General features: G+C 34.4%; 3 protein-coding genes across 3 annotated transcripts; all 3 read left to right on the forward strand.

The window, feature by feature from the left end:
* The first annotated feature begins 1,446 nt into the window (after positions 1-1,446).
* Positions 1,447-2,112, forward strand: LOC132173901 (uncharacterized). The gene has a single exon (XM_059585573.1). It carries the CDS (start codon positions 1,447-1,449, stop codon positions 2,110-2,112), a length of 666 nt encoding a protein of 221 aa, XP_059441556.1.
* A 912-nt stretch (positions 2,113-3,024) lies between these two features.
* Positions 3,025-5,555, forward strand: LOC132173910 (uncharacterized). The gene is made up of 2 exons (XM_059585586.1): positions 3,025-3,520; positions 5,380-5,555. The coding sequence occupies exons 1-2, from the start codon at positions 3,025-3,027 to the stop codon at positions 5,553-5,555; spliced, it is 672 nt and encodes a 223-aa protein (XP_059441569.1).
* A 2,823-nt stretch (positions 5,556-8,378) lies between these two features.
* LOC132182953 (probable glucan endo-1,3-beta-glucosidase A6) lies at positions 8,379-12,181 on the forward strand. Its single transcript, XM_059596330.1, has 3 exons — positions 8,379-8,650; positions 8,735-10,033; positions 11,821-12,181. The coding sequence occupies exons 1-3, from the start codon at positions 8,602-8,604 to the stop codon at positions 11,856-11,858; spliced, it is 1,386 nt and encodes a 461-aa protein (XP_059452313.1). The 5' UTR covers positions 8,379-8,601; the 3' UTR covers positions 11,859-12,181.
* The last annotated feature ends 823 nt before the right edge of the window (positions 12,182-13,004 follow it).

Below are 13,004 nucleotides of genomic sequence, written 5' to 3' on the forward strand. Positions count from 1 at the left end.
AGTTGAATGTTGCAGTCTTGCAGAAAAATGAAATGTTGAAAGCTTGAAGATGATGAACAATTCAATTTTCAAACGCATTGTTTTTCATTTCGATAATTTCGTATAGGTACAGCCTGCTTTGGACTTTGGAGTGGAAAAAATAATATTATAAATTAATAAAATTATAATATATTGTCATTGACACAACACAAAAGACAAAAAGAAAAATTATAATATGCCTCCGAATCCAGATTTCCTTTAATTGGGGAAAAATTAGAAAATTTTTAATTGGAAAAAAATTGAAAATTCTCCAATTATTAATCGTGACCCTTCATTTTAAATCTAATGGTCTATAAAATCATTTAAACCTCGGTAAAACAAAAGTCACCATTTAATGTCTAGGTTATACAAAAGCAGCCGACATTTTGTAGACCATTAAATTTAAAAGCAAGGACCACAATTAACAATTGGAGAATCTTCAATTTCTGCTCAATTGGAAGGATCTCAATTCCCAGTCTGCCAGACAAGAAAAAAAAAATTGAAGGCTACACTACAACATGCTTGTGCTTTGAAACTTTCTAATCCGTGTGAATGGTGCACAGTACAATTTTCTAATCCAATTTCAAATTCCAAATTTCTCTTCGTCCTTCTTCCTGCGAGCCCAGCCCCAGGTACCTTTTAAATGTTCATTATGTTCTTATATAAATTCATCGCTTCTTGTAGAGATATTTAGATTTAAATTATTTTTTTAAATTAATTGTTTTAATATTTATATTGCTATTCAGGATTTACCGAATTATCGATTCAGCCTATTCTTGATAATAACTTCAACGAAAAATTGAGGTAGGTAAATATGTAATTAAATTTTTAGATTTAGATTTAAATTTAAATTATTCTTTTCAATTGATTGTTTTAATATTTATATTGCTATTAATTCAGCCTATTCTTGATAATAACTTCAACAAAAATTGATGGATGTAATTATGTAAATATGTAATTAAATTTTTAGATTTAAATTTAAATTGTTCTCAATTGATTGCTTTAATATTTATATTGCTATTAATTCTGCCTATTCTTGATAACAACTTCAACGAAAAATTGATGGATGTAATTAAATTTTTAGATTTAGATTTAAATTGTTCTTTTCAATTGATTGTTTTAATATTTATATTGCTATTAATTCAGCCTATTCTTGACAATTGTTTTTAAATTTAATTATTTATGAATATATATTTGTAGTTATCTGAGATTATGGAGAAAAACAACGATTCTATTGAGCTCCAATCAAATTCTAAACGACTTCGTGTTGAAGTAGATTTAGTAAATCTGCCCTCAGATCCTTGCTTTAGAAAAAAAATGTGTGATTATCATTCTAATGATAGAGACCAAATTCAAAGAGCATATCTACAAAAAGGAGCTTGTCAACCATTTGACCATGATTTTCCAAGAAAAAAGTTTGGACAAACAATGCGTCGTTTTAATCCAACATGGTTTAAAGAATATAAATGGTTGGAGTACAGTAAGGAGAAAGATGCTGCATATTGCTTATATTGTTATCTCTTCAAACCGGACATTGGAAATCAAGCAGGGGGAGAAACTTTTGTTACTGAAGGGTTTAGTAATTGGAAAAAGAAAGAGAAGTTCGAAGGTCATGTGGGGGCTCACAATAGTGCACATAATCAAGCTCGGCAAAAATGTGAAGCTTTGTTAAACCATAAACAAAGTATCATAACATTTTTTGACAAGCAATCGGATCAGCAGAAAATGATATATAGGACTCGTTTGAATGCATCAGTTGATTGTATTCGCTTTTTACAACAACAAGGATTAGCATTTCGTGGCCATGATGAATCTAAAGGTTCAAGTAATCAAGGAAATTTTCGTGAATTGTTGCGGTTTCTTGCGACACATAATGAAGAAATTGACAAGGTAGTCTTAGAAAATGCTCATGAAAATCATCAAATGATTGCACCATACATTCAAAAAGATATAACAAATGCTGCAGCAAGTGAAACTATAGATGCTATTCTTAAAGATCTTGGAGAGTCGTCATTTGCTATCCTAGTTGATGAATCCTGTGATATATCTATTAAAGAACAATTGGCAATTGTTTTGCGTTATGTAGATAAGTGAGGCCATGTGATGGAACGTTTTTTAGGCATTACACATGTTAGCACTACCACAGCTGCAGAATTGAAGAAGACAATTGTTTCAGTACTTAGTAAACATAATTTAAGTATTAGCAGATTGCGAGGATAAGGATACGATGGAGCTAGCAATATGCGAAGTGAGTTGAATGGACTTAAAACACTTATTTTGAATGACAATTCGTCTGCCTATTATGTTCATTGCTTTGCACATCAGCTTCAACTCACTTTAGTTGTTGTTGCTAAAAATCACATTCAAATTACAACTTTTTTTAGTCTGGTCAATAGTATCTTTAATGTTGTTGGAGCATCTTGCAAACGTCGTGACGTACTTCGTGAAAAACGAACTACTGAAGTAGTAGAAGCACTACAAAATAATGAAATGCCAACTGGTCGTGGCTTGAATCAAGAAATGAACATAAAGAGACCTAGTGATACGCGTTGGAGTTCTCATTATGGTGCAATTATTAGTCTTTTTACTATGTTTTCTTTTGTTATCGATACGGTTGAAGACATAATTGAAGATGGTTTAAATTCTGAACAGAGAACAGAAGCAAATATACTAATTCAATCACTCCAAACTTTTGATTTTGCTTTCAATTTACATTTGATGAAAAATGTTTTGGGGATTACAAATGAGTTATCTCAAGCACTCCAATGAAAAGATCAAGATATTCTGAATGCAATGAAGCTAGTTGAAATTTCAAAGCTGCGCTTACAGGCTATGAGAGAAGATGGATGGGATTCCTTATTTGAAGAAGTTTATAAGTTTTGTACCAAAAACAATATTCTTGTCCCCAATTTGGATGAACTTTATCAACCTCGATCACGATGAAAAGCTCAAGGGATGAAAAATTCACATCATTACCATGTGGAGCTTTATTATACTATTATAGATATGCAACTCCAAGAACTTAACAGTTGCTTTAATGAAGCAAATTCTGAATTATTACTCTGTGTTGCGTGCTTGAGTCCAGATGACATGTTTGCGTCTTTTAACAAGGAGAAATTACTTCGTCTTGCTCAATTCTATCCGAATAATTTTTCAGCAGTTCAACTTATCACTTTAGACAACCTACTTGAAACATATATCGTTGACATGCATTCTAGTGATGAATTTGCAACACTCAAAGGGATTGGACAACTCGCTGAGAAATTGGTAGAGATGAAAAAGGATGTCGTATATCACTTGGTTTATTCATTGGTGACATTGTCATTGATTCTGCCAGTTGCGATAGCATCTGTTGAGAGAGCATTTTCAGCAATGAATATTGTTAAAAATCGTCTACGCAACCGAATTGGAGATCAATGGATGAATGATTGTTTGGTTACGTACATTGAGAAAGATATATTTAAGACTATCAGTAATGAAGAAATCATGAAGCGATTCCAAGGTATGAAGACTTGTCGAGGACAATTGCCTTAGTGTTAGTCGTGACAAAACAAATTGTAAGTTATATCATGGCCACGAAATGCTAATCCTTGCTGTTGTAAAAAGCAAATACAATCAATTGATGCATTCAAACGAGTCCTATATATCATTTTCTGCTGATCCGATTGTTTGTCAAAAAATGTTATGATACTTTGTTTATGGTTTAACAAAGCTTCACATTTTTACCGAGCTTGATTATGTGCGTGAGCCCCCACATGACTTTCGAACTTCTCTTTCTTTTTCCAATTACTAAACCCTTCAGTAACAAAAGTTTCTCCCCCTGCTTGATTTCCACTGTTCGGTTTGAAGAGGTATCAATATAAGCAATATGCAACATTTTTCTCCTTACTGTACTCCAACCATTTATATTCTTTAAACCATGTTGGATTAAAACGACGCATTGTTTGTCCAAACTTTTTTCTTGGAAAATCATGGTCAAATGGTTGACAAACTCCTTTTTGTAGATATGCTCTTCGAATTTAGTCTTTATCACTAGAATGATAATCACACATTTTTTTTCTAAAGCAAGGATCTGAGGGCAGATTTACTAAATCTACTTCAACACGAGGTCGTTTAGAATTTGATTGGAGCTCAATAGAATCGTTATTTTTCTCTATAATCTTAGATAACTACAAATAAATATTCATAAATAATTAAATTTAAAAACAATTGTCAAGAATAGGTTGAATTAATAGCAATATAAATATTAAAACAATCAATTGAAAGAACAATTTAAATCTAAATCTAAAAATTTAATTACATCCATCAATTTTTCGTTGAAGTTGTTATCAAGAATAGACTGAATTAATAGCAATATAAATATTAAAGTAATCAATTGAGAACAATTTAAATCTAAATCTAAAAATTTAATTACATATTTACATAATTACATCCATCAATTTTTGTTGAAGTTATTATCAAGAATAGGCTGAATTAATAGCAATATAGATATTAAAACAATCAATTGAAAAAGAATAATTTAAATCTAAATCTAAAAATTTAATTACATATTTACCTACCTCAATTTTTCATTGAAGTTATTATCAAGAATAGGCTAAATCGATGATTCGGTAAATCCTGAATAGCAATATAAATATTAAAACAATTAATTTAAAAGAATAATTTAAATCTAAATATCTCTGCAAGAAGCGATGAATTTATATAAGAACATAATGAACATTTAAAGGGTACCTGGGGCTGGACTCGCAGGAAGAAGGACAAAGAGAAATTTGGATAATTTGAAATTGGATTAGAAAATTGTACTGTGCACCACTCACACGGATTAGAAAGTTTCAAAGCACAAGCACGTTGTAGTGTAGCCTTCAATTTTTTTTTTCTTGTCTGGCAAACTGGGAATTGAGATCCTTCCAATTGAGCAGAAATTGAAGATTCTCCAATTGTTAATCGTGGTTTTGCTTTTAAATTGAATGGTCTACAAAATGTCGGCTGCTTTTGTATAACCTAGACATTAAATGGTGGCTTTTGTTTTACCGAGGTTTAAATGATTTTATAAACCATTAGATTTCTTATGCTAGGGTTTTCTCGCTTTCTCTCTAGTGCCGCAGCCTCAGGTAAGCCCCCTCCCCCATGGTGAGGGGAGGAGGGATGGCTGTTTGCTGCCTCCCTCCTCCCCCTCGCCTGCCCTTGTACCGAGTGCCAGTAGTTTACTTGATGTCCCTGGCCCGGGTTGCCTCCTCCCTACCTCTTCTCCGCCACCCCTTCGTCTTTGTTCCGCTTTTGTCTCTGGCGGGGCTCTCTGGTTGTTTTATGTTCCTTTCCCTTATGTTTCTTTGCTATGTTTTTGGTATGTTGTTCTTGTAGCTTTGCCTGTGTGCCACTCAGTGTGGGTGTTGATTTTGGGGTTTCTTTCAAACTCCCCCTTGTTTTATTTTGTGTTTACTGCTGATCTCCTTCGCTCGCTTTGCCACCCACCGTCTGCTGTTGGGTTTTTCCTTGAACCCTCCAACGAAGAGCCTCAACGCCCCCTGCTGCGATGATTTTTCGGCTAGCTGGCGATCGGCTTCGCCTCCCTCCGTCCACTGTTTTGGGCCTTTTTCCGCGTCCACGCCGCGTCGAGCTTCCAGCGTTCCCTTCCGGTGTCGGTCTCCGGCGAGTGCACTATCGACATCCACGCTGCATGTGTTTGTTCCCGTTTTGTTTTACTTTCCTTGTATTGTTTTTGTTCCTGTTTTTCCCTGTATGCATTTCATTCATGTTATTTGCTTGTAATAAGGCTCTGCCTCTTTGGTTCGCCCACGTTTTATTTCGATTTTCTTGCTTCTGTTTGTAATAAGGCTTTGGCCCCTCGATCTGCCTGCTTGGATGTGAACTGAACTTTGGTCCAGACCTTTGGGTCGTGGATGTTATTTTTGGTCCAGGCCTTTGAGTTGTGAACGTGAACTTTATCCTGGCTTTTGGGTCGAGGAGGAATTTGAGCTACCTATGCATTGGATTGCATCTGTCTTATGCAGACCTGTTATCTCAACTGAAAACTAGTCATAGGTTAGCGGAGGTTTTAGGTGATGATTGTATCTTTGTAGCTTCAGCTATAATTTGCATTTTCAGGGCTTTGTGCTCCTGCGATGTAAGAGCTTTATACTCGTGATTATTATCAATGAAATTGAAATGTTTTTCTTTCAAAAAAAAAAAAGATTTAAAATGAAGGGTCACAATTAATAATTGGAGAATTTTCAATTTTTCCCCAATTAAAAATTTTCTAATTTTTCCCTAATTAAAGGAAATCCGGATTCAGAGGCATATTATAATTTTTAATGGCCTTTGACGCATATTATAATTTGAAATTGAGGCATATTAATTTTTAAATTTAATGACCTTGGACTTGTCTTGCACGCATCCCATCCCTAGAGGCATATTATAATTTTTCTTTTTCTCTTGTGTGTTGTGTCAATGACAATATATTATAATTTTATTAATTTATAATATTATTTTTTCCACTCCAAAGTCCAAAGCAGGCTGCACCTATACGAAATTATCGAAATGAAAAACAGTGTGTTTGAAAACTGAACTGTTCATCATCTTCAAGCTTTCAACATTTCATTTTTCTACAAGACTGCAACATTCAACTTCTAAAAAATTTTCAAATTTCAACGGAGCATAATATAGCCGGAGCTTGAGGAAGGGGGCATAATCATGGCTAAGAGGGGCATAATAAGGACATAAAATTTTTTTTACCATACTCGGGGGATTTTTGGGAGTTGAGGGTGGGCGGATACCCCCCTGACCCCCTAGATCTGCACTTGATTGCGTTTGATGGACCTAAAAGTGTTTTTAATACTTAAAAAGTTCATTTTAAAAAAAAGTTTTTCGCTTGGTAAAAAAATTAAAAGCGCTTTTAAAGGTCTAAAAAGCTTAAAAATAACCAAAACACACTTTTAACAAAAGCTTTAAAATGAAGTTTTTGTCCAAAAACTCTTTTTGACTTAAAGCTCTATTTCTCAAACTCAATCTCAAACAAGCTCTTATAATAACCAATTGCTTGTGTACTATTTTTTCTAAATTTTTTTAATATTTCTTGTCTATCATGGGTTTCTTTTATAATTTTTTTTGTTTTGTTTTGTTTTAGTTGTTTCTCATTAACCAAAACCACCCTAGACTGTAATTATCAAATCACAATTAGAAAAATAACATATACTATGCTTACTGCCATATCTTATTTGACAAAGCACCATCAATGGGGAGGCTTGTACAACACGTGTCAAGTGCACTTGTTTCCTGTTTAGTGGTCATCACATTTTTATTTTTTATTTTTATTTTTTTCTAATTCGACGGTGGTGCTTTGTCTAAGATATTTTCGTAATTTAAAAAATATATATTTTGTGATTTTTTATAACCGTCAGATACTGAAAAATATTTTTCAAGAAATTATTTATTTAAAAAATATTTTCTCCTGAAAACAATTTTTTAACGGAAAACATTTTAGTGTATGTAACTGAAGATATAAAATTAGTATTGACATATATTTTTAAAATTTACATAATATAAAAATTAAAGAAAACCTTTTATCAAGACTATCCTGATAACACTTTTTTTATAGCCCCCAATCAAATAACTGACACATAAACAAAAAACATAAAAAGTGCACAAAAATAAGTTGGAATAAAATACACTATATTTTAGGGTGATAAAATCTCTAAAGAGTTAACATTTCACTCTAGGTTTTAGTTTTGAATCTTAAAACGAGTTTTGAAAGATTAGAAACGGGTTTTGGGGCTTTAAAACGGGTTTTAAGGCATTATAAATAAGTTTTTAGGCGGGTCACGGCCTGCGGGATTTGAAGCGTTCACTGCCGGCCAGACGTGCCTGGATCTTATTGGATACAGGTTTTTTTTTTTTTTTTTTTTTTTAAATTTGGTGTAATTGTTCTTACTTTTATTTTTTTGTATTTTTCTTAAATTGATAATGTATCATATAATAATTAGAGCAACAAAAAAACTGTTATCAGGGTAAACCTAATAATAGGGGCTCTCATCAAATTATGGACAAAGCTAAATAGATTAATTGTAAATCCATAAAACGAACAAAGTCGTAATTAATCTAAGAGGACGAGATCCACCGACCTCGGCGCTCTTAAGTCACAACGGCTAATTGTACTTTTTGGCAGCTGCAATAACATCTACTTTTCCTTCCCTTCCCGGAAACGCCCTCTATTTTATTCTTTTTATTTTTATTTTTATTTTCTATTATGTATTTACGTATTTGCTTAGCACCGGCAAAAAGGTTGATAAAATTCCCATAAGGCCCCCACTACACTCGCTTTCTCTCTACATATCTTTTAACTTTTCCTTCGCTATATGTGCAGCCCCATCAAATCACTACCTCCACCCCATCCCATCCGATTCTTTCTCTCCTACCCTTTTCTTTCTCTCTTCTCAAAGCCAATTGCCTCGAAACCCCTCGAACACCTTTTGACGCATTAAGCGTCACTGGTCACCACTCACCACTCACCACTCACTTGTCTTCTTCAACTCCCCTATCATTTTTTTTTTCCCGGCAGAGCTTTATCAGAGTAAAACGACGACGGAGATGGGTTTTGTTTTTCTGCTCTTTCTCTCCCTCTTTGTCTCCTTTTCCGGTACGTTTTCATTTCGACTGTTGAATCTCCAACTTTGGTTGATTTTTGTGGGTTTTTAATATATATATATATTTTTTCTTTCAGGCGCGGAGATGTCGGGGAAGGTCGGGGTAAACTACGGCCAGCTAGGGAACAATCTGCCGTCGCCGTCACGGTCGGTGGAGCTTATCAAATCCCTGAATGCTAAGCGGGTGAAGATCTACGATGCCAACCCGGATATCCTCAAAGCCCTCAAGCACACGGACATTCAAGTCTGCATTATGGTCCCCAACCAGCTCATCGTCAACATCTCCGGCAACCAAACCCTCGCCGACGACTGGGTCCGATCCAACGTGGTGCCATTTTACCCGGATACCATGATCCGGTACCTCCTCGTCGGCAATGAAATCATCAGCTCCTCCGACACCCAAACCTGGGACAACCTCGTCCCTGCAATGCGCAAAATCAGTAGTTCCCTGAAAGCCCATGGCATCCGCAAGGTCAAAGTCGGGACCCCTTCTGCAATGGACGTCCTACAATCATCATTTCCACCCTCCAACGGCACTTTCCGGTCGGACGTTTCGGGTCGGGTCATGAAACCCATGTTGCAGTTCCTGAACCGGACCAAGTCCTTTTTCTTCCTGGATGTGTACCCGTATTTCCCTTGGTCCTCCGACCCGGTCAATATCAAACTAGACTACGCTCTGTTGCAGCCCACGAACACCACCTATACGGACCCGGGTTCGGGTCTTACCTACACCAACCTGTTTGACCAAATGGTCGACGCTGTGATTTTCGCTATGAACCGACTCGGGTACCCGGATATCCGGGTCTTTATTGCCGAAACGGGTTGGCCCAACGGCGGCGATTATGACCAGATTGGCTGCAACATTTACAACGCTGCCACTTACAATCGCAACGTGGTCAAGAAGTTCACGTCCAAGCCACCGGTGGGTACGCCGGCCCGGCCGGGTAGGGTCCTGCCGTCGTTCATTTTCTCGCTGTACAACGAGAATCAGAAACCGGGCCCGGGCACGGAGCGTCATTTCGGGTTGTTGTACCCGAACGGGTCGGGTGTGTACGGGATAGACTTGACCGGAGAAACGCCAGAGTCGGAGTTCAAGCCGTTGCCGGAGCCGACGAACAACGAGCCGTACAAGGGGAAGATATGGTGTATGGTGGCAAAGGGAGCGAATAGGAGTGCTGTTGGGTCGGCGTTGTCGTACGCATGCTCGCAGGGGAACAAAACTTGTGACCCGATCCAACCCGGTGGAAAGTGCCATAAACCCGATTCGTTGGTTTGGCACGCGAGCTACGCGTTTAGTTCCTATTGGTCGCAGTTCAAGAAGGTCGGTGGGACCTGCTCCTTCAATGGGCTCGCTGCGCAGACAATAAAGGATCCAAGTAAGTAGTCTTACATTTATGGCATTTATGTCCAAGCAATTCATTTTTTTGTGTTATTAATTTGCATAAGATATTGTAGACTAAATTTGAAAGGTATTTTTGTCGGGCAAAAATATTCTTCAAATATAACTAACCGAATATTTTTTCGTTCAAATGAAACAAAGAAGATCCCAATTCCTAAAGGATAAGATTTTTATTTTATTTTTCCCAAAAATTTTAGGGTATTCTATTAAGAGTGCGATTCGTATTGGGATTTTATAGATAAAAAGTGTTTTTAAATGGATTATTTTGATTGCATATAAAATTTCGGTTTAAAATCTACATTTTTCAAGGAAAATATTAAGTATTTTTCTGATGTTCTCTCAATGTGACTTTTAAAATTACCGATAAATTAAAAGTCAATAATAATAATCTCAAATTCAACAAACGTATGTAAAAATGTGTTATATATTTACAGGTAAAGTCGATAAAGACAAATTGCAGGTAAAAATATGTTTTTAAAAAATATATAATTTTAAATATTAAGCTGCAACTTTAAAAATTAAATTATGATTTTGTGAAACTCTTAAATGCCGTAAATTTTAAAATCATATTTTTGAAATCATAAATTTAAATTGATTCTAACTATCTAGAATTCTTCACATTTTAATTATTAATTTAGAATTTAATGATGGACATTTGGTCATACTAACAATTATGAGCAATTATTGCTTTTAATATTGCAACTGCTAAAAGTCAATAGAATTATTAAATCCCATGGAAACGGATTGTGTGGTCCTCTGTAAACAATAGGCCATGAAGATCCGCAACTCTATGTGACATGGGCGGTAGGGGTGGGGGTTGGTAGAGGCTCTTCCGCTTACCGCTGTTCTCATAGTCGGAATCGACTTTTCCCCAATGAAGGGTAATATTGTAATTAATTGTCACCGTCAAGTTAGTAACGGTGCGCGAGAGAGTGACAGAGAGGGGGCTAGGGGCATCCTTGGTGACTCCTGAGTGTGTGAGTGATTTTAGAGTGAGAGAATGCGTTATATATTTACAGCATTGGTTTTTTGTTAAGAAAAACGATGCAAAAAAATTCATAAAGACAAAATCGGATCGAAATCCTGACTTTTGAAAGAGAAATGTTAGGGGGTTCATATTTGGCTTATCTTGTCTTACAAATTAACCATTAAATTGATGGATGCCACATAAGTTAATAGTGGACCCTTCAAATATAATAATTGATTTATTGAATTTATAGGAGAAGATGCTAGAACATAGATAGAAACTAGCTGTAGATTTTTTGTCCATATATGGAAATAGAAACTTCAAATTGTCTTATGCGAGTAATGTTAAGTAACATCTTCTTATCCTCATAAAATCTTCTTAAAGCTGATGTGGCTTTTAAAATCATCATTAAATTTTAGATGAATCATACTTGAATTTTGATCCAATGATGGTTTTGAAAGTTACATCAGCTTTAGGAGGATTTAGGAAGATAAAAAGATTGTACGCAACACTAGACATGTGGTGACATCATGCTGGCCAAAGATATTTGTGTTAAATTATTATTAAAAAAAATACAGATCCGAATTTGTTGATTAGGGTTTATGAGTACACATGTTGGTCATAAAATAATTCTATCAGAGTTTTTAAGATCTTAATAATTTTTTTTTAAAAAAATAATAATAATTCTATAAAATCTAGAGAACCCTAATTTGAATAACTGCCATTCTGAATTCTAATTATTTAATTTTAATTTTCCTTTGCTCCATTAATAATGATAGTTTCTCTCATTGTCTCAGGTTATGGATCCTGCAAGTTTCCAAGTGTGACACTTTGAAGGAGATAGTGGATAATTATTAGCAAGCTTGATTAGGGTTTCCCTTTTAATTATTTATTTATTTATTTTTCCAGTTGCAGTTAATTTAGAAGTCAACCACATTTTCAGGATTATAATGGGCGTCCAAATCACTCACGAGATTTTGATGCTTTTTTTTTTTTTTTTTCTTCAACTTGTTATGTACTATGTTTTGGGATTTTCATTTAATAACCCACAAGCCTCCAACGGCTATTTTTTGCCCCTAGTGGTGTCATTGGTGGTAAACAGTCGTACCTTCTGAGGACTAAAATGGCCCATATTAAAATGTTCATTGCTCTTTATAACTTTTTGCTAGCCTTTATTTATTTATTTGGAAAAAATATAAAAAAAAACTCTCAAACTAATAGCGGTTTGCGATAGAGCTACATAATGTTCAAAAATACTAAACTAGTCCATCAAACTTCTAAAGTATAAAAAATGTCCCTTTTATATATATATATATATATATAATACTCCTGATCTTTTAAAAACTAAAAACTAAAATAAATAACTAAAAAATTAATATGTCAAAATAAAAAATGAGGAAAAGGGGTGGTTGCCAATTGAGCCAACCTCAACGAGCTATTTGTAATTTAAGCCAACAATAGTGATTAACTTTTTATTCATTAAAAAAAAAAAAAAGTTGTACTTATTCACCCCTTGTTTTTTTTGTTTAAAAAATAGTTTAGTTTATTTTTTATTTTATTATTATTTTTTTAGTTTTTTAAAAGATTATGGGTACTATAGGAATATATAAAAAAAAATGGGACCTTTTTGACGCACTTTAGTAGTTTGATTGGCTACTTTAGTAGATTTTAAACATTATGGGGCTCTATCGCAAACGACTGTTAGTTTGGAGGGCTCTTTTATATTTTTTCCTATTTATTTATTTATTTTCAGGAATGGAATGAGATGCTTATCGATTTTATTTAGCCAGTTTATGATGAAAATTTTATTTTAGAAATTTAACCGTATATATGATCTGGACAACGTAGTAAATATGTTATCATATTATTTAAATTTTTTAAATGATTTTACATCATATATATTATTAGATGCAATAAAATTAATTTAAGAAAAAATTACACTTTACCCCTGGAAGTTGTATACCTTCTTTTATTCTATTTC

The sequence above is a fragment of the Corylus avellana genome, chromosome ca1 (assembly GCF_901000735.1).
Source record: "Corylus avellana chromosome ca1, CavTom2PMs-1.0".
Lineage (NCBI taxonomy): Eukaryota > Viridiplantae > Streptophyta > Magnoliopsida > Fagales > Betulaceae > Corylus > Corylus avellana.